The 25,756-nt window shown below is 41.8% G+C and overlaps 1 protein-coding gene across 5 annotated transcripts in view; it reads left to right on the top strand.

Annotated features, from left to right (window-relative positions):
- Positions 1-18,149: 18,149 nt before the first annotated feature.
- The window catches only part of STK38 (serine/threonine kinase 38), a 66,461-nt gene continuing 58,854 nt past the window's right edge, over positions 18,150-25,756 (top strand). For 4 of the 5 annotated variants that reach the window (XR_010321999.1, XM_064285286.1, XM_064285282.1 and 1 more), the window contains exon 1: positions 18,151-18,260. Coding sequence is in view for 4 of the 5 variants with exons in the window: in XM_064285286.1 (XP_064141356.1) it covers positions 18,251-18,260 (10 nt within the window). In the remaining variant the exon portion in view is untranslated. Of the gene's footprint in view, positions 18,261-25,756 lie in introns of all 5 variants that reach the window. The other variant, XM_023546287.2, reaches the window with a different exon arrangement.

Below are 25,756 nucleotides of genomic sequence, written 5' to 3'. Positions count from 1 at the left end.
AAGACTGCTTGCCAAGGGCAGGAGGCAAGTTACTTTTAAAGGGGTGTACAAGTAGGGAGTTCATACAAGTGACACTAGCAACATTCTTAATGATACTATGCAGGTGCAATGGGGTTTACATAGAACCTCCAAGCAAAAGTAGGATTCAAACGCAAAGCTGGGGGCAGGGGAAGAGGAGGAAATCCAGCAAAGGAAACAGAGTTTTTAATACAACACTGTGGGGGCTCTGTCTCACTTCCCTTTTAGTTTTCTAACTCCAGGTTTTTGCACATTTCATTATAATACTGTACTTTGTCTTATCAAGCCAACCTTTGAAATTATCTGTTCGGCTTTTACTTTGTCATTTCTTCCAATTGATTTAGCTACTCTACGTTCAAGAGTGAGTTTCAGAGTCTCTTCTGACATACATTTAGGTATTTTCTTTCTTTCCCATCTTTTTAATGAACTTTTGCTTTCTTTATATATGATGTCCTTGATGTCATCCCACAACTCGCCTGGTCTTTGGTCATTAGTGTTCACTGTGTCAAATCTATTTTTGAGATGGTCTCCAAATCAGATGGAATATACTCAGGGTCAAATTTTGTTTCTCACAGACTTGTTTTAATTTTCTTCAACTTCAACTACAACTCACATATGAGCAATTGATGTTCTGTTCAGAAGTTGGCCTTTGGCCTTGTTCTTGTAGCCTGACCCTAGGAATGCCAGTAAATTTCCATTAGTCCTTAAACTAGCCCAAGCCAGATTTGGCTCACCTTTTTTTACATGTCCAGAAAGGCCAGCTGTAACTGCCAGTTGACTTCAGTAGAAGATGCAGCAACAGGTGGAATGAATCAAAAGGAAAATCATCACCCAGACTCTATTCCAAAGTGAGAAGTCTGACAAAAGCCTCATCACCTCCTGGTTCCTGGCCACCTTCTAGAATTTTTCCTTCCCATATGCCTGCGTGGCTGCCATCTTGCTGCCCAAATCGCATGTAAGCCCTGCTTCCCAGCAGCTTCGTGAGCCGGATCTGAGGGACTTCCTCCCTGTTCCTTGCTCTGCGCATTGCAATAAAGTTACTTTCTTTTTCTCAAAGACAGGTGTCCAGATAATTGGAAGTCGGAACACGCAGCACAAGGACCCACCTTCTGGGGTTCAGTAACATTCTAACTGATGGTATTGAGCTTTTCCATCATCTGTTTTCACAGATGTAGTCAATCTGATTCCTCTGTTTTCCACCTGGTGAGGTCCAAGTGTAGAGTCACTGTTTACGTTGTTGAAAAAAGGTATTTGCAAAATACCTTGGTCTCGCAAAATTCTATCACGTGACCCATCACCAAGGCCGTATTTTCCAACTACAGAGCTTCTTCCTTGTTTCCAACTTTTGCATTCCAATCATCAGTAATTATCAATGCATCTTGATTGCATGTTTGATCAATTTTAGACTGCAAAAGTTGGTAAAAATCTTCAATTTCCTCTCATCTTTGGCCATTAGCGGTTGGTGTGTAAATGTGAGTAATAGTCGTATTAACTGGTCTTCCTTGTAGGCGTATGGATATTATCCTATCACTGACAGCGTAACTCAGGATAGAACTTGAAATGTTCTTTTTGACAATAAATGAAATGCCATTCCTCTTTAATTTCTGGCATAGTAGACCATAGGTCGTCTAACTCAAAATGGCGAATACCAGTCCATTTCAGCTCACTAATCCCTAGGACTTCGATGTTTATACGTTCCATTACATTTTGATGACTTCCAATTTTCCTGGATTCATACTTCGTACATTCCATGTTCTGAATGCTAATGGATGTTTGCAGCTGTTTCTTCTCATTTTGGGTTGTGTTACATCAGTAAATGAAGGTCCCGAAAGCTTTACTCCATCCACGTTACTAAGGTAGACTCTACTTTGAAGAGGCAGCTCTTTCTCGGTCATATTTTGAGTGCCTTCCAGGCTGAGGGGCTCATCTTCCAGTGCTATATCAGACAATGTTCCGCTGCTATTCATAAGGTTTTTACTGGCCAGTTTTTTCAGAAGTAGACTGCTGGTCTCTATTTCTAGCCTGTCTTAGTCTAAAAGCATCACTGAAACCTGTCCACGTTGGGTGACCCTGCTGGTATTTGAAGTACTGGTGGCATAGCTTCCAGCATCACAGCAACATACAAACCACCGCAGTATGACAAACTGACGGACACATATGGATATGTACATATGTATGTATATAAAACCAAAAAACCTACTGCCGTCGAGTCGATTCCAACTCATAGCGACCCTATAGGACAGAGTAGAACTGCCCCATAGAGTTTCCAAGGAACACCTGGTGGATTTGAACTGCCGACCTCTTAGTTAGCAGCCGTACCACTTAACCACTAAGTTTCAATACGTATATATATAGAAAAAGAGAGACACACAGATTAAAAATTTAGAGAAGGTTATATACCAATATGATCATATTTACCTCTACATGGTGAGATGGTTGAGGATCTTTTTTTTTTTTTTTTTTTAACTGTTTTTTCTGTGTGGTCTAATTTTTCTATATTTATTTATATCTCAATGAAAATGAATAAGTACTTTCTACTAGAGTGGACAGACAAAATATCTGAAATATGATTTGGCGGTACAGCTTTCATTTTAACTGGTCCACGATCAATTTCCAAAAATCACCAGTTATTACCTGATGTCTCCAAGCCTGGAAAGTGTCACATGATCACTGAAGTTTGTGAGTTATCTGAGGGTATCTGGGAAATTCCATTTTCCTGACACTGCTGTCTCTCACCAAATATATTCCTCCGCATGCAGCAATCTCTCTCCCCCAAATGATGTTCGCTCCGTGGTTTTTCCTAGAATTTACTTGATGTATAAAATGCAATTGTACTACTTGAAACAAGTGGAAATTAAGATACAGAGAAATTCAGTAAATTGGTCAAGGTCACACAGCTTTTAAGGTGTGAAGACAGGATGCAAACCCCACAGTCTGGTTCTGGAGCTGGGGTGTGTGTGTGCGTGTGTGCACGTGTGTGTGTGTGTGTGGGGGTGTGTGTGTATGAGAGAGATGCAGGTGTGGAGGGCTGCTGAGAGAGTCAGCCCTTTAGGAAGTGGAAAGCAGCAATGCTGAGGAGTTGTGACCATTGGAAAAGCTGTCTTTGGTGTCTCTGGGTGTGTATGTTTGTTTTGGACTCTCCTGTTCCTCCCGGAACCCCAAAGAACAACTTGTAACAAGAGCAGATGTCTTTCCTCGCTGTAACCAGCCCCCTGAGGCAGGGCAATTCCTGTACCTCCCAAGACCCGCCCCCAGCTCTGCTCCTGCCTTTTTCATTTCAGCTCCATCCACTTTCTCCTTTGATGGCGCCTGAACTTTAATGCCTGCCTCTGTGTGTGTTACCTTATTTGGTTCTCAGACCTACAAAGAGGTCTGGAAAAGAACCCCAGGCCGGAATTAAAGGACTTCCCGTGGAGAGCTGGAGGATGAGAAATCTTTATTTCGGCAACCACACCTTGCGTCTGGAATCACAAATACAGGGGAAAATAAGTTTGGCCCCAAAAGCAACTGAAGAGGGCAGAGTGGAGATGTCAAGATGTCACAATTTTTAGTGTATACTCAGTTCTGTGTTTTGAAAAAGATTTGTCTTTATTCGGTTCCGGCATGACTATCATCCTTCCTTCACTATTTTCTTTCCTTCCTTGTTTTCTTTGCTGAAAGAGTTCCTAGACTTTACACACCAATCTCTAGTTTATAGCCAAGGAAACCCAGGCCCAGAAAGTGTGAAATAGTTGTGTGCCATAGTTGTCTAATTTAGTACATGCTTTCACGTAGCACTTGTTACCTTGTAAACGCATCAGAACCTCTCTCACCACGCGTGCATGCACGTGTGCGCACATCCACCCCTCCTTATTTAATCCTTGGAATTTTAGTTTAATAGTCTTATTATTCCCATTTTATGAATGAAAAACTGAGATGAGGCACAAGAGGTTAAGTGACTTGACCACAATTGCAGAGCTCAGAATTACCAGAGCCAGATTTGACCCCTGCAGTCAGAATACCTAAGTGTGTTCACACTGCCTCTGAGGTCCAGCGGATATTGTGTGGAGTCCTTATTTTACACAGCCAATCACATTTCATCCTGTTGATTCTCTTCCTTTTGAATCTCTGTCCTCTCCCTCTCAGTTTTCCAAGTTCCCACTTCTCTGGTTCCTCTTTCTCAGTGAACTTCAGCGTGCTGCTTCTTCTACCACTTGTTACCACCTCCCATCCTGGGCCTCTTCCCCACTCCCCACTCTGTGAGAGACCTCATCTACTATCAGGACTTCAGTAGTTTGCCTGATCTGGCTGGGCACTTGTTCCTCCACCCCGAACCATGCTTCCAAACACACATGCTTCTTCCCTCCTGTGCTCCAAATCTGAGCCTCACTGTCTCCAGGCCACTATTGACTACCATGAGTCCTGTGTCCTTATATCTGGCCCCTGTCCACCACCTGGTCATCTCGTACTTCTCTTCCAGGAACGAGCCATGTACTTCAGTCATCATTGTCCACAAACCCCTAGCCTGGATTTTTCAAACCTTTGACCCTAACAGCAAGAAATATATGTGACATCACAACCCAGTACTAAGGAGTACATCACTCAAGTCTGGGCAGAGTCTAGGCTGTGTCCCAGTGGTCTCAGATCGTGGCTGACAACACCATATTCAAGACAGCATGTGGGTGCAAGGCCACACCAGTTAGAATTCCAACCCAGTTTGTATCCACACCCAGAGGACTTATTTAAAACATTTAACCATAGTTCAGCCTGGGCCCTAACCAATCAAAACAATGATGGGAGGGTGGCAAGACGAGGGCCTTGACCCTGGGAGTGGGGGTAGGGAGAAGCTATTCACTAACAAACATGGAAGCATTGGGAATATTCTAACAACTGCTGCCTCTATACCAGAGCCTCCCAGTTGAACTCTGATCAATCCTTAGCTTCCGTGTCCCTCTCTGACTCCACCATCTAATCCCCCCTTTTAGATTCCTGACTTTTCTGCTACTTGCTACTTTCTGTCCCTGTCCTTGCTAGGGAAAGAGCCCTGGAGGTCATCCCTAATTTCTGAAAGAAAAGCAGTCCACCCTGACAGAAGCCAATAAAGGGAGGTTTCATGGCAGTGGAGTGTTTCAGAGGCCTGTTGAGCCACAGTGTTGAGCTCCTGCCTCATATCAGAAGGTTCTGGAAAAAGGCAGTACGACAGCCTGTGAAACCCAAGACAGTAATGACCTCGCCACCAGTAAGGGGGTTAATGGCAGAGAGAAGAGATGTTTCTCACTAACCTCTGACCGTATCACTAGGAGGCAGGCTCCCCGTACAGCGTACCATGGCAAATCTTCAAAGTACTTTGGCGGCCATGAGCTTTTATTTCAGAAGCAGACTCTTGTAAGGATTCTTAATTGTTGGCTGGGATTGAGACCTTGAGCAACTTCCTGAAGCTTTTTCGAATCTCACTTTCATATTGCAAAATGGGAAAATGACAAAGACCTACCTGAATCAAAAAGGTGCATGAGGATTAAAACAAGGCTTTTATTTTGAAAATTGGTAATTAGAGGAAAAGAACTAAACATCTACTCTGCCTTTCAGTGGGAACTATATTCAGGGTAACCACATAATCTCAGTTGATGAAAGAGAAAGCTTTATTTTACTGAAGGATGTCCACAAATCGATGTAGAAATAATGTTAGAATGAATACTTGCAAGCTGTAATGAAATTGATTCAAGCAAGGATTGTCAACTTGTCTTGAAATCATACCCTATTGACCACACTGACCATACTAAATGTTGGAAAAGATACAGAGGAATTGGAACTCTGACACAGTGATGGTGAGAATGTAAAATTGTACAACCACTTTGGAAAACAGTTAGGTAATTTCTTTAAAAGTTAAACATATACCCACCGTACGGCTCAGCTATTCGGTTCCTAGGTATTTACCCAAGAGAAATGAAAGCATATGTCAGTACAAAGATTTATACATGACTGTTCATAGCAGCTTTGTTCGTATAGCCCAAAACTGAAAACAACCCAAATGTTCGTCAGTAGATGAATAGATAAACAAATTTGGTATATCCATACAATGGAATAATACTCAGCAATAAAAAGGAACAAATTACTGATATAAGTACAACATAAATTAATCTTGAAATAATTGTTAAAAATAATATTTAAATAATTAAAATGTGTTGAATGAAAGAAGCCAGACCTCCCCCCAAAAAAGAATTCATGATTGCATTTATATATCTCTCTAGAAAATGTATACTAATTTATAATGACAGAAAGCAACTCACTGGTCGCTTGGGTATGTGGGGCAGGAAGGGATAGAAGGGAGGGATTATCGCAGGGCATGAGAAACCTTGAGGGTGATGGGTACGTTCATTATCTTGATTGTGGTGATAGCTTCATGTTATATACATACATATGTGTGTGTGTTTGTACATTTATATGGGGGGGAGAAGGAGGGGAAGAGAAGTGAAAAGGAAGAGATTGTTGACTTAAAGAAAGGTTACAAAATAATGTGAAGGGTATGGTTTTATTTGGGTTAAAAAAAATACGTATATAGGAGAAACCCAGGATGATATACACTAAAATGTTAATACTGTAATCTCTGGTAACGAGACCGTGATATTTTCTAACCTTTGCGTGCCTGTCTTTTTTTTTTTTTTTATCTTCTAACTTTCTACACTGCACATGCATGCTTTTACAATAATAAAACATTATTTCGAAAAATATGTTCAGGTTACATAAGGCAACATAGAATACAAACTAAGCATTTGGACTCTATCAAGCACAGCTCTGGCTACTCCACAGGGTCTTCTTGTTGTGTGCAATCGAGTCAATTTCAACTCTTAACAACCCTATAGGACAGAGTAGAACTGCCCCATAGGTTTCCTTAGACTGCAATCTTTATGGGAACAGATCACCAGGACTTTTCTCCTGTGGAGCGGCTGGTGGGTTTGAACTGCCAACATTTTAGTGAGCTGCTGTCTTAGTCATCTAGTGCTGCTGTCACAGAGATACCACAAGTGGATGGCTTCAACAAAGAGAAGTTTATTCTCTCACAGTCCAGTAGGCTAGAAGTCTGAATTCAGGGTGCCCGCTCCAGGGGAAGGCTTTATCTCTTTGTCGGCTCTGGAGGAAGGTTCTTGTCATCAGTCTTCCCTTGGTCTGGGAGCATCTCAGCTCAGGAACCTCAGGTCCAAAGGATGTGCTCTGCTCCTGGTGCTGCTTTCTTGGTGGTGTAAGGTTCCCCTGTCTCTCTTCTCCTTCTCTCTTTTATGTCTCAAAAAGATTGGCTTAAGACACTAATCTTGTAGACCTCATCAATATAATCGCTGCTAATCCATCTTCTTCTTCTTACATCATAGTGATAGCATTTACAACACGTAGGGAAATCACATCAGAAGATAAAATGGTAGACAATCATACAGGGGAATCATGACCTAGCCCAGTTGGCAGATATTTTGGGAGGACACAATTCAATCCATGACAGCTGCTGAGCACTTAACCATTGTGCCACCGGGGCTCCTCCACAGGGACTAGCACTGTAATAATAGCTAACATTTACTGAGTATTTCACAAGGTGCCTAACATACCTCTGATTGCTTTACAAGTATTCCTTCAGTGGTTTTCAAATCTTTTTGATGACAACTCACAATAAGAAATAACATTTTACAGAGCAATGTCGTATACTCATACATACGTCTTTGCATGCTATAGTCAATGAAAACAAAATCATCCAGAAAACAGTTATCTATTCTGAGTGTGTGCAATGCATTCTGATATCCTGTGTTTGATTTTATTCCATCTGATTCTATTTCATTTTTAAAAATATACTAGCTAACCCAACACATTAAATTGATTTCATGACCCTATAACATGCCCTGACTTGCAGTTTGAAAAAAACCTTTAGCTCATTTAACACACATCTGTGAGGTAGGAACTATTATTATAATACCCATTTTCCAGAAGAGGAAATTCTGGCACAGAGAGGTTAAATAACTTGCCTCAACTCACGCGGCTAAGAAAGAAGTGGAGGAATAAGGACTTTGAACCACTCTGTCACAGGGCCTCCCTCTTGTCCCTCTAGCTGCACAGTGATAAATGAGTATCTGCTGATACATGCTTCTCACCCTCCAAAGGGGTGATTCAAGTGTTACCTTAACAGACAGCTCTATTAAAGTTATTGGGGCATTCAAGGTCACAGGGAGTTTAGGAAGTAGGGGTCGTATTTTCTGACTCTTGTATTTTATGATGTACAACCCAAACAGAAACCAAAGCCACTGCTGTCCAGTCGATTCCAACTCATAGCAATTCTATAAAAAAAAAAAAAAACTCTATAGGACTCCATAAAGCACAATCGTACCATGCAAATACTTCAAAGTCAGGTATTTCTGGGTTCAAACACTGACTAAACACCAGGAGCAGATCCAGGTTTTTGTGGGGACAGGAGGTAATGTAATTTCGAAAACTCTTTTGAAAAAGAATATTAAAAATTCTGGATACTACTATTATAAGATCTTGAGAAATAGTAAAAACTGAGAAGAACACATACTTTTGTGATTACGAAGCGGGGAGGGAGGGAGGGAGAGGGTTTTTTATTGATTAATCAGTAGATAAGAACTGCTTTGGGTGAAGGGAAAGACAACACTCAATACATGGAAGGTCAGCTCAATTGGACTGGACCAAAAGCAAAGAAGTTTCCAGGATAAAATGAATGCTTCAAAGGTCAGCGGAGCAGGGGCAGGGGTCTGGGGAACATGGTTTGAGGGGACTTCTAAGTCAATTGGCAAAATAATTCTATTATGAAAACATTCTGCATCCCACTTTGAAATGTGGTGTCTTGGGTCTTGAACGCTAACAAGCAGCCATCTAAGATGCATCAATTGGTCTCAACCCACCTGGAGCAAAGGAAACTAAAGAACACCAAGGTCACATGACAACTAAGAGCCCAAGAGACAGAAAGGGCCACATGAACCAGAGACCTACATCATCCTGAGACCAGAAGAACTAGTTGGTGCCCGGCCACAATCGATGACTGCCCTGACAGGGTGTGCAACAGAGAACTCCTGAGGGAGCAGGAGATTAGTGGGATGCAGACCCCAAATTCTCATAAAAAGACCAGACTTGATGGTCTGACTGAGACTAGAGGAATCCCGGCGGCCATGGTCCCCAGACCTTCTGTTGGCACAGGACAGGAACCATCCCCGAAGACAACTCATCAGACATGGAAGGGACTGGTCAGCAGGGGGGAGAGAGATGCTGATGAAGAGTGAGCTAATTAAATCAGGTGGACACTTGAGAGTGTGTTGGCAACTCTTGTCTGGAGGGGGGATGGGAGGATAGAGAGAGAGGAAAGCTGGCAAAATTGTCACGAAAGGAGAGACTGAAAGGGCTGACTCAATAGGGGGAGAGCAAGTGGTAGTAGGGAGTAAGATGTATGTAAACTTATATGTGACAGACTGATTGGATTTGTAAACGTTCACTTGAAGCTTAATAAAAGTTAATAAAAAAATAAAAAAATAAAATAAATAAAATAAAAATTCTGGATACTGAATTAGGTATGGGTCCTTGAGAGGGGCCTATATAAGTGAAGGCCCCTGAGGCATGAGCTTCATTGGCTTCTTGGTTAAAATGCCTCTCTGCTTTTATTAAAGATCCCCAGTGGCACAAATGGTTTACACTCGGCTACTAACCGAAAGATGAGCGATTCCAACCCACCCAGTGGCGCCACGGAAGAAAAAAGGCTTAGCAATCTGCTTCTATAAAGAAAACCCTATGGAGCAGTTCTAGTCTGTAACACATGGGGTCGCCATGAGTAGGGGCCAACTGGATGGCAGCTAACAGCAGCCCTTCATTAGTCCTTCATTTCTGAAACTCAGCTTTCTAGTCTCTGAAACAGGAGTAATAATTCCTGCTTTTCATGGTTGTCAGGGAAGTCATCAGAAGAACCTAACTGGAAAAAAAAAAAAAAAGAACCTAAAGGAGTTTCTGTTTATGGTGATGGGGAATTTGGCAACAATTATGAGTGATGGTTGCACAACACGATTAATGTAATTGATATCACTAAATCGTACACCTGAAAAATGTTGAATTGGCAAATAGTGTTATATGCATTTTTACAACAATAAAACAAACAACTGAAAGGCCTAGGACAATGTTCATTATTGAGTAGGCACTCAATAAGTGATTGATAATAATAATAATAGACTACTTGGAATATGTAGAAATAATTAGAAGCAATTTTCAAAGCAGAGTTTTGAAATAAAAACATAGTATGGGAAAAATAATCTCTGTCAGATCATTTAAGCCTCAGCTTTGCAACTCAGCTCTCCCTAGAGCCCAATTACTTCAGTTTCTCCAAAGCAATCTCCCCAAAGAGAAGTCTAAATAAGGATAAGAAAGCAGAGCACCCAAAAAACAAAGAGCCCTCTGTAGGGACCCTGAAGGCTAAATTTCCTTCCTGTCCCCTGGAGAACCAGGAGTATTTGTAGGAAAGGATGAGATCACTTTGCCTTCCACTTGCATCTTAGATTCTCCTTGCTGGGTTTGAGATTCTAAAAAAAGAATATCTTAATACAGATTTATAAGAAAATATGATGGAAGTCTTTCTCAAGCAAGAGGGTCTTTTGGGGGGGGCAAGACTGTGTTGTTTCTTTTAAGTGATAAACAATGAATACAGATATGTGGGAAGAGAAAGGTCAAAGATGGTAGGAGGTAATTGGATCAATGAAGTAATTAAAGGAAGATATGTGGGTGATTATTAACTTTGTTGTTAGCCACATTTAGGCACTAGTACGTGTCTTATTTTTCTTAATATTTACAAACAACTCATACCCTTTGATATTCAACAATCACAAAAATCTTCACATTTTCCCTCAGAAATTCTTCTGTGTAATGCCGGGGATGAAACAGCCCTTCTTTTCCTACTGTCTAGCAAAATCACCCCCCCCCCACCCAAACCTATTTGGAGTCCTTGGGTGGTGCAGTTAAGAAACTCATTTGCTAACTGAGGTGAGAGGTTCGAGTCCACCCAGAAGCACCTCAGAAGAAAGGCCTGGCACTTTACTTCCAAAAATCAGCCATTGAAAACCCTACAAAGCAGAATTCTAGTCTGACACACATTGGGTCAGCATAAGTTGTCTACCTCACAAAGGCCATCAGGCAATTCAGATTCATCTATTGCCTTTTGGTTTTTTTTTTTTTTTTTTTAATTGTCTTTAAGCCCAAGATGTCTTACACACTGCCTGGCATCCTCCCATGTTTTCCTACCCATTGCCATCAAGCCAATTCTGACTCGTAGCAACCTTATATACAGTTTCCTAGACTCTCAATGTCCACAGTATTGTGGCAGGCTGCTATTTTAGAAAATTAACTAATGGCTCTGTCCCCAGGATTTTCTTTCTCTGTGGCCTTAACCCTCATTCAGTGAATAAAATCTTTGTTGACTCATCTCTGAGAAGGGTGGATCCAGCTGAAAGATCACCGATAGCATAGAGTCAGTTCTAACTCATGGTGACCCCATTTGTGTCGGAGTAGAACTGTACTCCATAGGGCTTTCAATGGCAGATCGTTTGCATCCAAAAGATCACCAGCCTTTCTTCCAAGGTGCCTCTGGGTGGGCTCAAATCTTTAAACTTTCAGTTAGCAGCCAAACCCTGTCAACTGTTTGCATCACCAAGGGACTCCCAGCTGAGAGAGGAAGGAGTCTTTTACTGCTTTTGAGCCAGGACTCTGTGGGAAACAAAATGAACCCTTGTGTAGAGACAACACACAGGCTTGAAAGAATGCACTCTACCTCCATATGAGATCAGGCTCCCGGAACTGAGGGGAAGGGAACTGGAGAACTCAGAAGCTTGTGTCTTCCAGGCCCTGTGCTGTGCCCCCATTACTGAGCCAGGTCCTCTTAGGTGGGAGTCAGGAATGGGATGAGAGGAATCCCCTGGTAATAACTGTTCTGGTGTCTTCAATGGTTGTTAGGTGAAATCTCACACAAAAGGGCTATATGGCCACTATCAGGCCACCCTCAAGGACTGTTTCGAATAATGTCTAGAAAAATATAGGAAAAAAAATTAAAATTGTGAGGAGAACGAAGGGAAGCATCCAGATCACCTTAAACTACCATGCATGAGGACTGTGTGCTCTCTTAGTCCATTTTAATCAGGCTGGCGTAGCAGGTGATATTTAGAACCAGAAAGCCACCCTCTCCTGAGTCATGCCACCACAGAAGTCCCTGCAAATTAGATACAACCTAGGGGAAAACCTGGGGGAATAGAATGACCTTAACACATATAATTGCAATCTGTGATAATTGCTGCTTGGGCAAAGCACAGGAAGCAATGCGGACCAGTCTAGGGGGACAGGGAGGGGCCCCTTGAGCTGAGGCCTGGACGATGAGTTAGAGATAACTAGGTGTTTATGAACGTAGAAAGAAAATACCATCCCTTGGCTGGCAATTACCAATTGAGCCACCGGGAACCATTTACAAAATATTGTCCTGAGGAAGACGGCAAGGAAACAGAGTGCTTCAAGGAGAAGGCACTGTAATGGAGGAGGAAAACTCAGAAAAGAGGGGTGAGAATGATTGCACAGCTTGAGGAAAGTAATCAATGTCACTGAATTGTATGTGTAGAAACTGTTGAGTTGGTGTGTGTTCTGCTGTGTATATTCTCAACAACAACCACAAAAATAAAATAAATTATTAAAAAAAAAAGGGAGAAGGAACTGGTCAATAGTGGCAAATGCTGCAGAGAGGTCAAGCAAAATAAATACCAAGAAGTGTCCTTTGGATTAAATAATATGGAGGACGTTGATGTTGACCTTAAGAAGGTTAAGCAGACTATGGGAAGAAAGTGAAGTTGCAGGACATGTGAGAGGTGTAGAAATAGAGGCAGTAAACAGAGATAACTCTTTCAAGAAATTGGGAGCTGAAATCAATAGTAAAGCTTGCCTTCCATGTAGGACACCCAGGTTCAATTCCCCACACCTCAACCGCAGCTACCACCTGTCTATCCATGTAGACTTGTGTGTTGCTGTGATGCTGAACATGTTTTAGGGCATTTTTTTTTTTCCAGAGTAAGAATGACTAGAAGGAAAGGCCTGGCCACCTACATCTGAAAATTAGCCAATGAAAACCCTGTGGAGCACAACAGTCCAATCCTGCTGCGTGTGGGTGTTGCCATGAGTTGGGGGCTGACTCAAGGCCAGCTAACAACAGCAACAGTAGCTGGAGCTGCACCTGAGGTCAAAGTAAGAGGCTTTTAAGATGAGAATCCCCTGAATATGTATAAATGCTCATGGGAAGCAGCAAGTAGAGAGGGCAGGTAAAAGTGGACAAGAGAGGTGGCCACTTGTTGGCAAGGGGCCCCTGAGGAGTCAGGAAGCAACACGAGCCAAAGCCCAGGTAGAAAATTGGCCTAAGAAGGAGGAAAAAAGGATGGGAGTGGATGCAGATGTCTGTAGGTTTGGTGACAGAAGATGAGGGAGCTCTCCAATGGCCTCTATTGTCTCTGTGAGGTGGAAGGTGATGGGATCTACTAATTGGAGTGAGTGGATGGGTAGGAAGGATTGGGAAAATGGAAGAGTTAAAGAAGGTGGAAAAAATTTGCAACAGTTACTAAAATGGATACAAATTACATGTGTATAAGAAAAACAACTTTATATTCTTCATTTCTCATTCCTCTAGGTGGCAGAAGCTTCATCTCAGTCAGTTCAGGAAGAGATGACAGGTCTAGAGCTCAGAAGGTATGGGCTGAAAACGTCAATTTGGGATTCATCAGTGTCATGGATTGAATTGTGTCTGCCAAAAATATGTGTATTAATTTGGCTAGATCATGATTCCCAGTATTGTGTGATTGTCCACCATTTTGTCATTTGATGAGATTTTCCTATGTGTTGTAAATCTGATCACTACGATGTTAATAACATGGCTTAGTGGCAGTTATATTGATGAGATCTAAAAGATTAGTTAGTGTCTTAAGCCAATTTCTTTTGAGATATAAAAGAGAGAAGCAAGCAGAGAGACAGGGGGACCTCATACCACTACGAAAGCAGCGCCGGGAACAGAACACATCCTTTGCACCTGGGGTTCCTGTGCGGGGAAGCTCCTAGTCCAGAGGAAGATTGATGAGAAGGACCTTCCTCAAGAGCCAAGAGAGAGAAAGCCTTCCCCTGGAGCTGACACCCTGAATTTGGAGTTCTAGCCTACTAGGCTGTGAGAAAATAAATTTCTCTTTGTTAAAGCCATCCATTTGTGGTATTTCTGTTATAGGAGCACTAGAAGACTAAGACAATGAGGTTAGTTTGTCTTTGACATCTCAGAAGGTCTTCACTTGGATCAGGGAGACAGAAGAGGCTAAAAATCCAAACCTGGAAAAACGCCAACATTTCAAGGCTGGGAGGAGGAAGAAAAATTAGGAAAGGAGACTCAGAAGGTAGGAGGAAAAACACGACAGTGTCATGCTACAGAACTAAGGAAAACAAATATTTTAAGTAGGTGGAAGTAAGAGGTCATTTGGAATTATAAAATATCCATTGGATGCCATATATTCCTCTTTCTTTGGGTTCAAGCACAAAGAACAGTGAGAAGATGTCATAATAATATTGTATCAACTATTTATTGAGTGCACATTGCCTAATTATATCCATCAACCAATCCACCAACCAACTGATCAATCAAATGTTAACTGAGAGGGATCTTAAAAGGTTTCGAGCAGCCATCTAAGATACATCTATTGGTCTCATTCCATTCCGAGCAAAGGACAATGACGAAAACCAAAGACAAGGAAAATACTAGCCCAAAGGGGTAAAGAACCAAATGAATTAGAGGCTTCACCAGCTTGAGACCTGAAGAACTAGATGGTGCTTGGCTACCATCAATGATCGCCCTGGCAGGGAAAATAACAAAGAGTCTTGGACAGAGCAGGAGAAAAAACAGAACAGAATTCAAATTCATGTAAAAAGATCAGACTTAATGGTCCGACAGAGCCTGGAGGAACCCCCAAAACTATGGCCCCCAGACGCTTTGTTAACCTAGAACAGAAACCGTCCCCGAAGCCGACACTTCAGACAAAGATTAGACAGTACTATAAAACAAAAAGAATGGGAATTCCAGAGCACTTAATTGTGCTCAAGAGGAACCTGCACATAGATCAAGAGGCAGTTGTTCGGACAGAACAAGGGGGTACTGATTGGGTTAAAGTCGGGAAAGGTGTGCCTCAGGGTTATATTCTTTCAGCATACCTATTCAATCTGTATGCTGAGCAAATAATTTGAGAAGCTGGACTATATGAAGAAGAACAGGGCATCAAGATTGGAGGAAGACTCATTAACAACCTAGGTTACACAGATGATACAACCTTGCTTGTTGAAACTGAAGAGAACTTGAAGCATTTACTGATAAAGATCAAAGACTATAGCCTTCAGCATGGATTACACCTTAACATAAAGAAAAAAAAAATTCTCACAACTGGACCAGTAGACAACATCATGATAAACAGAGAAAAATAGAAGTTGTCAAGGATTTCATTTTGCTTGGATCCACAATCAACACCCATGGAAGCAGCAATCAAGAAATCAAAAGACATATTGCATTGGGCAAATCTGCTGCAAAGGACCTCTTCAAAGTGTTGAAGAGCAAAAATGTCACCTTGAAGACTAAGGTGCTCCTGACCCAAGCCATGGTATTTTCAATAGCATCGTATGCATATCAAAGCTGGACAATGAGCAAGGAAGACCGAAGAATTGACGCCTTTGAATTGCAGTGTTGGCAAAGAATATTAAATATACCATGGACGGCCAAAAGAATGAACAAATCTTGTCTTGGGACAAGTACAACCAGAATGCTCCTTAGAAGAAAGGATGGTGAGAGTGTCTTACATACTTTGGACACGTTGTCAGGAGGGATCAGTCCCTGGAGAAGGGCATCATGCTTGGTAAAGTACAGAGTCAGCAGAAAAGAGGAAGTCCCTCAATGAGATGGATTGACACAGTGGCTACAACAATGAACTCAAGCATAACAGCGATTGTAACGATTGCGCAGGACCGGGCAGTATTTCTTTCTGCTGTGCATAGGGTCGCTATGAGCTGGAACTGACTTGACCACACCTGACAACAGCAACATAAAACAAAAAACAATACTAAGACCCTGCTTCTTAGTTCAGTCAGATATACGAGACTAAATGGACAGCTCCTGTCCAAAAGCAGGGTAAGAAGGCAGGAAGGGATAGGAACTGGTCGTAAGGACACAGGGCACCGAGGGTGGAAAGGGGGAGGGTGCCGTCACATCGTGGCGATTGCAACCAATGTCACAAAACAAGATATGTATATATTTTTGAATGAGAAATTAACTCGATCTTTAAACTTTCACCTAAAGCGCAATAAAAAAAAATAATATTTAAAATGCAAAAAAGGAAAAACATTAACTGAGAACACACCATGTGCCAAACACTAAGCTAATGGCACTATTTTGACTCACGGCACTCATTAGGGCTTCTCAATCTTTTTCATTGTTAGGAATAAAAAATGATAACATTTGTGCATCCATTGGGGTAAACGGATGATGAAGCTACTCAAGGCAGTCTGGAGCTTCTTGGCCACCCTGCAGATTGGGAGATCAATATCTTGTCATTCCTTACCCTAATAAAAGTTCCTCCTATTCCTACATTAGGTAAGCCTGCAGTTAGTGCTGTAGAGTTGGCTACTACTCATGAGGATCCCATGCACAATACAAGGAAACTTTGTCCTGCCCTATGCCATTCCTAAGCCCTTTGGCATGCTTGAGTCCATAGCTGAAGCCACTGCGTATTTTGAGTGCCTTGCTTCAAAAAAGAAAAGAAAAAAATTGTTAGATTAAGTTCTTTAATTTTGACTAATGTGGAGAGAGTAAAGTATATTCTAAAAATTAGGAAGAGAGAAAATTTATTTTAAAAATTAGGAAGGTTAAGCTTTGAGGATCTTGATCCAAACTGAGATTCATTGTTAAGATTTCGGAGGTGAAAACATCCGTGAGTTTCTGTTTTGCGTGGTTTGCCTGGTGCCATTGTATGCTGTACACGAAGGGAAGTGCCCTGAGAGGTTCTTGTTTCCTGAAACAGAGTGCACTTGAAACTAGGATTTCATCAGATTGTCAGTGCAGTAGAGGAAAAAAAAAAAAAGTAGAGGAGCCGCTATTAAAAAGAACCCCTTTAAGTTCCTGAGCAGTGCAAATAGTTAAGCACTTGGCTGCTAATTGGAAGGTTGGTGGTTCAAATCCACCCAGAGGTACCTCTGAAGAAAGCCCTAGTGATCTGCTTCCAAAAGGTCACAGCCATCGAAAGCCCTATAAATTGCAGCTCTACTGTACACACATGGGGTCACCATGAGTTATAACTGACTCGACGGCAACTGGTAGAGTCATTTAATTAAAAAACAAAACAACTCGGGCTAAATTCATTTTGGTATATCCACCAACAGAAAATTATGGAGCCTTTAAAAAGAATGAGACATGTTATTTGTCTTGATGTGGAAGGATTTCCAAGATATACTTGTCAGTGAAAAAAAACAAAGAACAAGACAGTGCTTTTAGAATGCTATTTTTTTAAAAAAGACTGTATATTGATTGTCTATGCAAAGAATGCAGATGGGAAGATACACGAGAAACTGGTAACAGAGGAGGTCCATGAGGAGGGAGGTTCAGTGGTTAGGAATCAGAGTGGAGAGTTTCATTGTATACCCTTAACACATTTTGAATTTGGTGCCATGTGTATTATTTATTTAATAAATAAATGTGTGTAAATGCATAAAAGATGCCTTTGGTGAATCATTTTGCAAAGTTCATTTGTAATACAAATAGCCACTCCCTAATTTGCTTGGGAAATATTGACATTTGTGTACCAGCATTTGCAAGCCACACCCTGAGTACTCTGAATTTGAGGTCACTGACAAAACCAGCCAAACAAGAGTGACTTTCCAAAAAGCTAAACATTGCCAAGAGAGACAGAAAGGATGGCAGGGGACTTGATGGATACATAACATCTGAGAATGTGAGAGAGTTTGGGGCAATCCCATCTCTATGTAAATGAGGAAAGGCCGAAAGGGAAAGTGAATTGCCTAATAAAATTATGACCATGTCATTTTGTTTAAAAAAAAAAAAAAGGGGAAAAAAAATCAGTCTCTGTATCCATATTTGTTCCATTTGCACAAAGAAACTCTGGAAGGACACACAAAACACTAATACAAATGGCTAACAGTATGGACAAGGACGGTGAGACATAGGAGGATGGAGACAGGTAAGAATGAGATTCACTTTGAATCTTTTATATCCCTTGGTATATTTTGTGAACCAAACAAACTTACTCAAAAAATTTACAAAGAAAGGTGGACCTGCAATTCAGTTTTCATGAGGCTGTGGGTTCAGAGATAAATTAAGAATCCAGTGTTGAAACCTCGGATCAAATCCTGTTGCTTCCAATGCCAATGGCTGAGTTCTACCATACCGAAGTTACATCACATTGAGATTTGTTTGAGGTAACATGGGGTATCAGCTAGGCTTAGGTCTCGTTTTTTTTGGTGGTAGACAGATTTGTCAAAATTGTGTGATAACATCCTGACAGGGAACACAACAGAGTCTCGAACAGAGCAGGAGAAAATTGTGGAGCAGAATTCAGATTCACGTAAAAAGACCAGACTTACTGGTCTGACAGATACTGAAGGAACCCCCGAAACTATGGCCTCCGGAAGCCCTGTTAACCCAGAACTGAAACCATTCCTGAAACCCACTCTTCAGACAAAGATTAGCTAGGACTACAAAACAAAAAGCAATACTAAGAATGTGCTTCTTAGTTCAATCAGATAAACAAGACCAAATGGGCAACTCCTGTCCGAAAGCAGGATGAGAAGACAGGAAGGGACTGGAACTGGTTGAATGGACACGGGAAACTGGGGTGGAAAGGGGGAGGGTGCTGTCACATTGTAGGGATTTCAACTAATGTCACATAACAATATGTATACAAATTTTTGAATGAGAAATTAACCTGAGCTGTAAATTAACCTAAAGCAAAATTTTAAAAAATGCAAGATAACAGCCCATTGACAGTCTCTGGATTTAGTCCGTGGAGAGGTATCCCAGTGGAGGAGAAAGATCAGTGGACAGGAAGTTTGGAAACCTGGTTCTAACTGAACTTTGCCATCTAATTAACTTTGTGACTTTGGGCAACTTAGGTCAGTTTCCACATCTGGAAAATGAAAGGATTTGATGAACTGATCTCTGGGTCCTTCTTGCTCTGATAGTATTGGATTCTGAAATAGTTATTAGTAATTTAGAAATAGAGGGAAATTTATGAGATCATTTAATTTAGCATTTTTCAACTCCAGCCCAAAGAAAAACCAAACCCAGTGCCATCGAGTCAATTCCGACTCATGGCGACCTTATAAGACAGGGTAGAACTGCCCCATAGAGTTTCCGAAGAGCGCCTGGAGGATTTGAACTGCCAACCCTTTGGGTAGCAGCTGTAGCACTTATCCATTACGCCACCAGGGTTTCCTTTTTAACTCCAGGAGACAGTAATGGGCTGTTGGGCCTCCTTTTGTTCCTTTTACCTGAAGCGACATAGAAACTAACAAGTGATCTTCTTGGCTCCTTTCCTAAACTCATTTCTTGATTGTGGTCATCTAGATCACTGTTCCTCAGAACACTAGTGTCTTAGTTATCCACTATTGCCATAACAGAAATACCACACGTGGATGGCTTTACAAGCAGAAATTTATTATCTCACAGTCTAGGAGGTTAGAAGTCCTAATTCAGGGTGACAGCTAGCTTCAGGGGAGTGCTTTCTCTGTCAGCTCTGGGAGGAATTCCTTCCCATCAATCTTCCCCCGTTCTAGGAGCTTTTCAGTGCAGGGACCCCGGGTCCAAAGAACATACTCTGCTCTGGGCTCTTCTCGTTAGTGGTATGAGGTCCCTCTCCTCTCTGCTCACTTCTTTCTTCCATATTTCAAAAGAGGTTGACTCAAGTTACAATCTAATCCTGTAGATAGAATCCTACCTCATTAACGTAACTGCCTCTGATCCTGCCTCATTAACATTGTTTGTTATTGTTAGGTGCCGTCGAGTCGGTTCTGACTCATAGCGACCCTACGCACAACAGAACAGAACACTGCCCGGTCCTCCACCATCCTTACAATCATTGTTATGCTTGAGCTCATTGTTGCAGCCACTGTGTCAATCCATCTCATTGAGGGACTTCCTCTTTTCTGCTGACTCTGTACTTTACCAAGCATGATGTCCTTCTCCAGGGACTGATCCCTCCTGACAACATGTCCAAAGTATGTAAGACACTCTCACCATCCTTGCTTCTAAGGAGCATTCTGGTTGTACTTGTCCCAGGACAAGATTTGTTCATTCTTTCTGCAGTCCATGGTATATTCAATATTCTTTGCCAACACCGCAATTCAAAGGCGTCAATTCTTCGGTCTTCCTTGCTCATTGTCCAGCTTTGACATGCATACGATGCTATTGAAAATACCATGGCTTGGGTCAGGTGCACCTTTGTCTTCAAGGTGACATTTTGCTCTTCAACACTTTGAAGAGGTCCTTTGCAGCAGATTTGCCCAATGCAATGCGTCTTTTGATTTCTTGACTGCTGCTTCCATGGCTGTTGATTGAGGATCAAAGTAAAATGAAATCCTTCGCAACTTCAATCTTTTCTCCATTTACCATGATGTTGCTCATTGGTCCAGTTGTGAGGATTTTTGTTTTCTTTATGTTGAGGTGTAATCCATACTGAAGGCTATGGTCTTTGATCTTCATTAGTAAGTGCTTCAAGTCCTCGTCACTTCCAGCAAGCAAGGTTGTGTCATCTGCATAACGCAGGTTGTTGATGAGCCTTGCTCCAATCCTGATGCCCCCATTCTTCTTCATATAGTCCAGCTTCTTGTATTATTTGTTCAGCATACAGATTAAATAGGTATGGTAAAAGAATATAACCCTGACGCACACCTTTCCTGACTTTAAACCAATCAGTAGCCCCTTGTTCTGTCTGAACAACTGCCTCTTGATCTATGTAAAGGGTCCTCATGAGCACAATTAAGTGTTCTGGGATTCCCATTTTTCGCAGTGTTATCCATAGTTTGTTATGATCCACACAGTTGAATGCCTTTGAATAATCAATAAAACACAGGTAAACATCCTTCTGGTATTCTCTGCTTTCAGCCAGGATCCATCTAACATCAGCTATGATATCCCTGGTTCCACGTCCTCTTCTGAAACCGGCCTGAACTTTTGGCAGTTCCCTGTTGATATACTCCTGAAGCCGTTTTTGAATGATCTTCAGCAGAATTTCGCTTGCGTCTGTTATTGTTCTATAATTTCCACATTCGGTTGGATCACCTTTCTTGGGAATAGGCATAAATATGGATCTCTTCCAGTTAGTTGGCCAGGAAGCTGTCTTCCATATTTCTTGGCATAGACAAATGAGCACCTCCAGTGCTGCATCTGTTTGTTGAAACATCTCAATTGATATTCCATCAATTCCTGGAGCCTTGTTTTTCACCAATGCCTTCAGAGCAGCTTGGACTTCTTCCTTCAGTACCATCGGTTCCTGATCATATGCCACCTCTTGAAATGGTTGAATATCGACTGATTCTTTTTGGTATAACGACTCTGTATTCCTTCCATCTTCTTTTGATGGTTCCTGCATCCTTTACTATTTTCCCCATGGAATCCTTCACTATTGCAGCTCGAGGCTTGAATTTTTTCTTCAGTTCTTTCAGCTTGAGAAATGCCGAGCGTGTTCTTCCCTTCTGGTTTTCCATCTCCAGCTCTTTGCACATGTCATTATAAAACTTTACTTTGTCTTCTCGCGAGGCCCTTTGAAATCTTCTGTTCAGTTCTTTTACTTTGTCAACTCTTCCTTTTGCTTTAGCTGCTCGATGCTCAAGAGCAAGTTTCAGAGTCTCCTCTGCCATCCATCTTGGTCTTTTCTTTCTTTCCTGTCTTTTCAGTGACCTCTTGCTTTCTTCATGGATGATGTCCTTGATGTCATTCCACAACTCGTCTGGTCTTCGGTCACTAGTGTTCAATGTGTCAAATCTATTCTTCAGATGGTCTCTAAAATCAGGTGGGATGTACTCAAGGTCATATTTTGGCTCTCATGGACTTGCTCTGATTTTCTTCAGTTTCAGCTTGAACTTGCATATGAGCAATTGATGGTCTGTTCCACAGTCGGCCCCTGGCCTCGTTCTGACTGATGATATTGAGCTTTTCCATCATCTCTTTCCACAGATGTAGTCAATTTGACTTCTGTGTGTTCCCTCTGGCGAGGTCCATGTGTATAGTCACTGTTTATGTTGGTGAAAGAAGGTATTTGCAATGAAGAAGTTGTTGGTCTTATAAAATTCTATCATTCCATCTCCGGCATTGTTTCTATCACCAAGGCCATTTTTTCCAACTACTGATCCTTCTTCTTTGTTTCCAACTTTTGCATTCCAATCGCCAGTAATTATCAATGCATCTTGATTGCATGTTCGATCAATTTCAGACTGCAGCAGCTGATAAAAATCTTCTATTTCTTCATCTTTGACCCTAGTGGTTCTGCGTAAATTTGAATAATAGTCGTATTAACTGGTCTTCCTTGTAGGCATATGGATATTATCTTATCACTGACAGTGTTGTACTTCAGGATACATCTTGAAACATACTTTTTGACGATGAATGCAACACCATTCCTCTTGAAGTTGTCATTCCCAGCATAGTAGACTATATGATTGTCTGATTCAAAATGGCCAATACCAGTCCATTTCAGCTCACTAATGCCTAGGATATGTATGTTTATGCGTTCCATTTCATTTTTGACAATTTCCAGTTTTCCAGGGTTCATACTTCATACATTCTAGGTTCCTAGTATTAATGGGTATTTGCAGCTGTTTCTTCTCATTTTGAGTCTTGCCATATCAGCAAATGAAGGTCCCGAAAGCTTTACTCCATCCATGTTATTAAGGTCGACTCTACTTTGAGGAGGCAGCTCTTTCCCAGTCATCTTTTGAGTGCCTTCCAACCTGGGGGCCTCATCTTCCAGCACTGTATCAGACAATGTTCCGCTGCTATTTGTAAGGTTTTCACTGGCTAATGCTTTTCAGAAGTAGACTGCCGGGTCCTTCTTCCCAGTCTGTCTTAGCCTGGAAGCTCAGCTGAAACCTGTCCTCCATGGGTGACCCTGCTGGTGTCTGAATACCGGTGGCATAGCTTCCAGCATCACAGCAACACACAAGCCCCCACAGTACGACAAACTGACAGACACTTGGGGGCATTAACATCATAGAGGTTAGGATTTACAATGCATAGGATAATCACATCAGATCACGAAATGGTGGACAACCACACAATACTGGGAATCATAGCCAAGCCAAGTTGACACACATTTTGGGGGGACAGTTCAATCCATGACAACTACTTTTGGGAGATGTTAAGCAGTGCTTCATGAAGCATCTCAAATAAATTTGGGAAACCCTGCATAATAGATGTTCCTTATAGAACATTACAAGCTATTAAGACTCCTAGGAGCCCTGGTGGTGCAGTGGTTAAGTACTTGGCTGCTAACCAAAATGTCAGTGGTTCGAACCTACCAGCCACTCCGTGGGAGAAATGTGGCAGTCTGCGTTCATAAAGATTACAGCCTTAGAAACCCTATGGGGCAATTCTACTCTGTCCTCCAGGGTTGTTATGTGTAAAAATCGACATGTCAGCAGTGGGTTTGGTTTGGGTTTATGAAGTTCTGCAATAAAGAAACCCATATACCTTTATGCAACCCAGCATTTTCCAAATGTATTATACAGAACACTTCCGGGTGTGTGTGTATGCACGTGTGTGTCCCACTACCTCTATTTAGAACAAATAGTATTCAGGGGCCTCAGTTTTTAGGGAATTTCTGAGGTCAGCTATCAGCTGGCAGACAGGACAGTTCTGGAGCCTCTGCAAATATGGGAAGATTTAGCACATTCCTGAGGGAGCCTCAGAGTGACTTGTGATTCACGCAGCGCCCCACCCCACCAGTTGAAAAAAAGTTGACAAAACACCGGCAAGAAACTTGAAAGCCTTAGAAACTGCCTTATTTTACAGAAAGGCTCTCATCTAAGCACAATGAGATCAGTGGACTTCTTATTCCTTCCACTTTCTTTTCTAAATTTCTTCCACTTCTGGGTTTCAGATTTATTTTTGCTTTTGGAAACTTTTTTTTAAATCACTCTTTTTATTCAGAAATTATAGTTCTCTTTTCCTCCTCCCTCCATGAGACCTTCAGACCACATTTGCTTGTATAATTCCCTCCCTCCTCATGTTTTCACTCCCAAACGAGTAGGTGGGAAAAATTTATGCGTCATTTGGGTACTGACCTGCCACGTTTCACATCCCTCATTAGTTTTTGAGATTTTTCACCCTCGATTCCCAAAGAGACATTGACTCATCATGACACACAAACGCAGTCATTTGGAAAAAATTAATTTTAAATCTGTGTCTCATAAGACTTCCCAATTATTTTGGTCCTATTGTTAAGCTTGCAGCTTAAAGAAAATAAAAAAGCTCTAAGTAGGCAAAAACACATATGGCCTCATAGCAACCCTGTAGGACAGAGTAGAACTGCCCCATCAAAGCTATCTTTGTGCTATGTATTGGCATATTTGTAAATCCGAACCCGAGAGACAATAGGAAAAGCTACTTTTACATTTAGAGTTTTCTTTACTTTGAGATTTTTAGGCTTGTGGCCTAAGGATTAGGATAAAAATGACCAGCCAGACAGCTGTTGCAGGCCCAGCTAATTATACTAATGCTTCCCCTGAAGGACTGGAACTGCAAATAGAGTCTTTTTTAGCTAGGCTGTTGGCAGTTGCCATGGGAATATATGCTGCCTGGACTCAGCACCCCTCCTGCTCCCCTGTGACAATAGGAAAGAAATGGCAATGAGAAGGCAGCTGGATGGGGGTGGAGGAGGTACCTGCTGACCCTTCCATCCACTGTATGGCTCTTTTAACACTTTAAAAACCCTAGCACAATTCCCTGATGGGTTGCCTAATTCATCTGGGAAATATTTGCTGAATGCAATGGTTGATATTTAAGTAGCCCTGGTGGTTCAAATCCACCCAGCGGCTCTGTGGAAGAAAGGCCTGGCATCTGCTTTACAGCTTAGAAAACCCTATGGGGCAATTCTGCTCTGTCATATGGGGTCACTCTCAGTTGGACTCCACTCTCCACAGCATGCAACAACAACAATGGTTGATGTTTAAAGGGAGGGCCACAGAGTAAAATAGAAAGAGGACACTAAAGAGGAGGAGGACAGGGTGGGTGAGTGATAAACAAGCAGATCCTATTACTTAGGAGAATAGGGAGGGGGGCTCCAGGAGGAATGACCCCAGAGAAAAAAACGTAGCTGATAGACTAACCGAGTTTGACCATACTGAAAGAAGTTTTCCGGCTTTGGCAGACAGCCTGGAGATAAATGAATTATAAGCATTTTAAAACAGAACTATGCAAAGAAAAAAAATCAAAGCAATTGTGAACTCCAAGGAAAATAAAATGTGGTAGAGTGTAATTATGTTGTCCCACTTGGCTTAACTGTATTGTTGTTGGTAGTCAGCCCCCATGCACAACAGAATGAACTGCTGCCCAGGCCTGCACCATTCCCTGTTCACTTGTGGATCTGACTATTGGGATCCACAGGGTTTTCACCGGCTGACTGCTAGGCCTTTTGTGCTAGTCTGTCTTAGCGCGAAAGTGCCGCTGAAGCCAGTTCAGAAT

This window comes from Loxodonta africana, chromosome 1, assembly GCF_030014295.1.
Source record: "Loxodonta africana isolate mLoxAfr1 chromosome 1, mLoxAfr1.hap2, whole genome shotgun sequence".
Classification (NCBI taxonomy): domain Eukaryota; kingdom Metazoa; phylum Chordata; class Mammalia; order Proboscidea; family Elephantidae; genus Loxodonta; species Loxodonta africana.
Note: the sequence above shows the minus strand (reverse complement) of the source record. Positions and strands in the feature narration are given on the sequence as shown.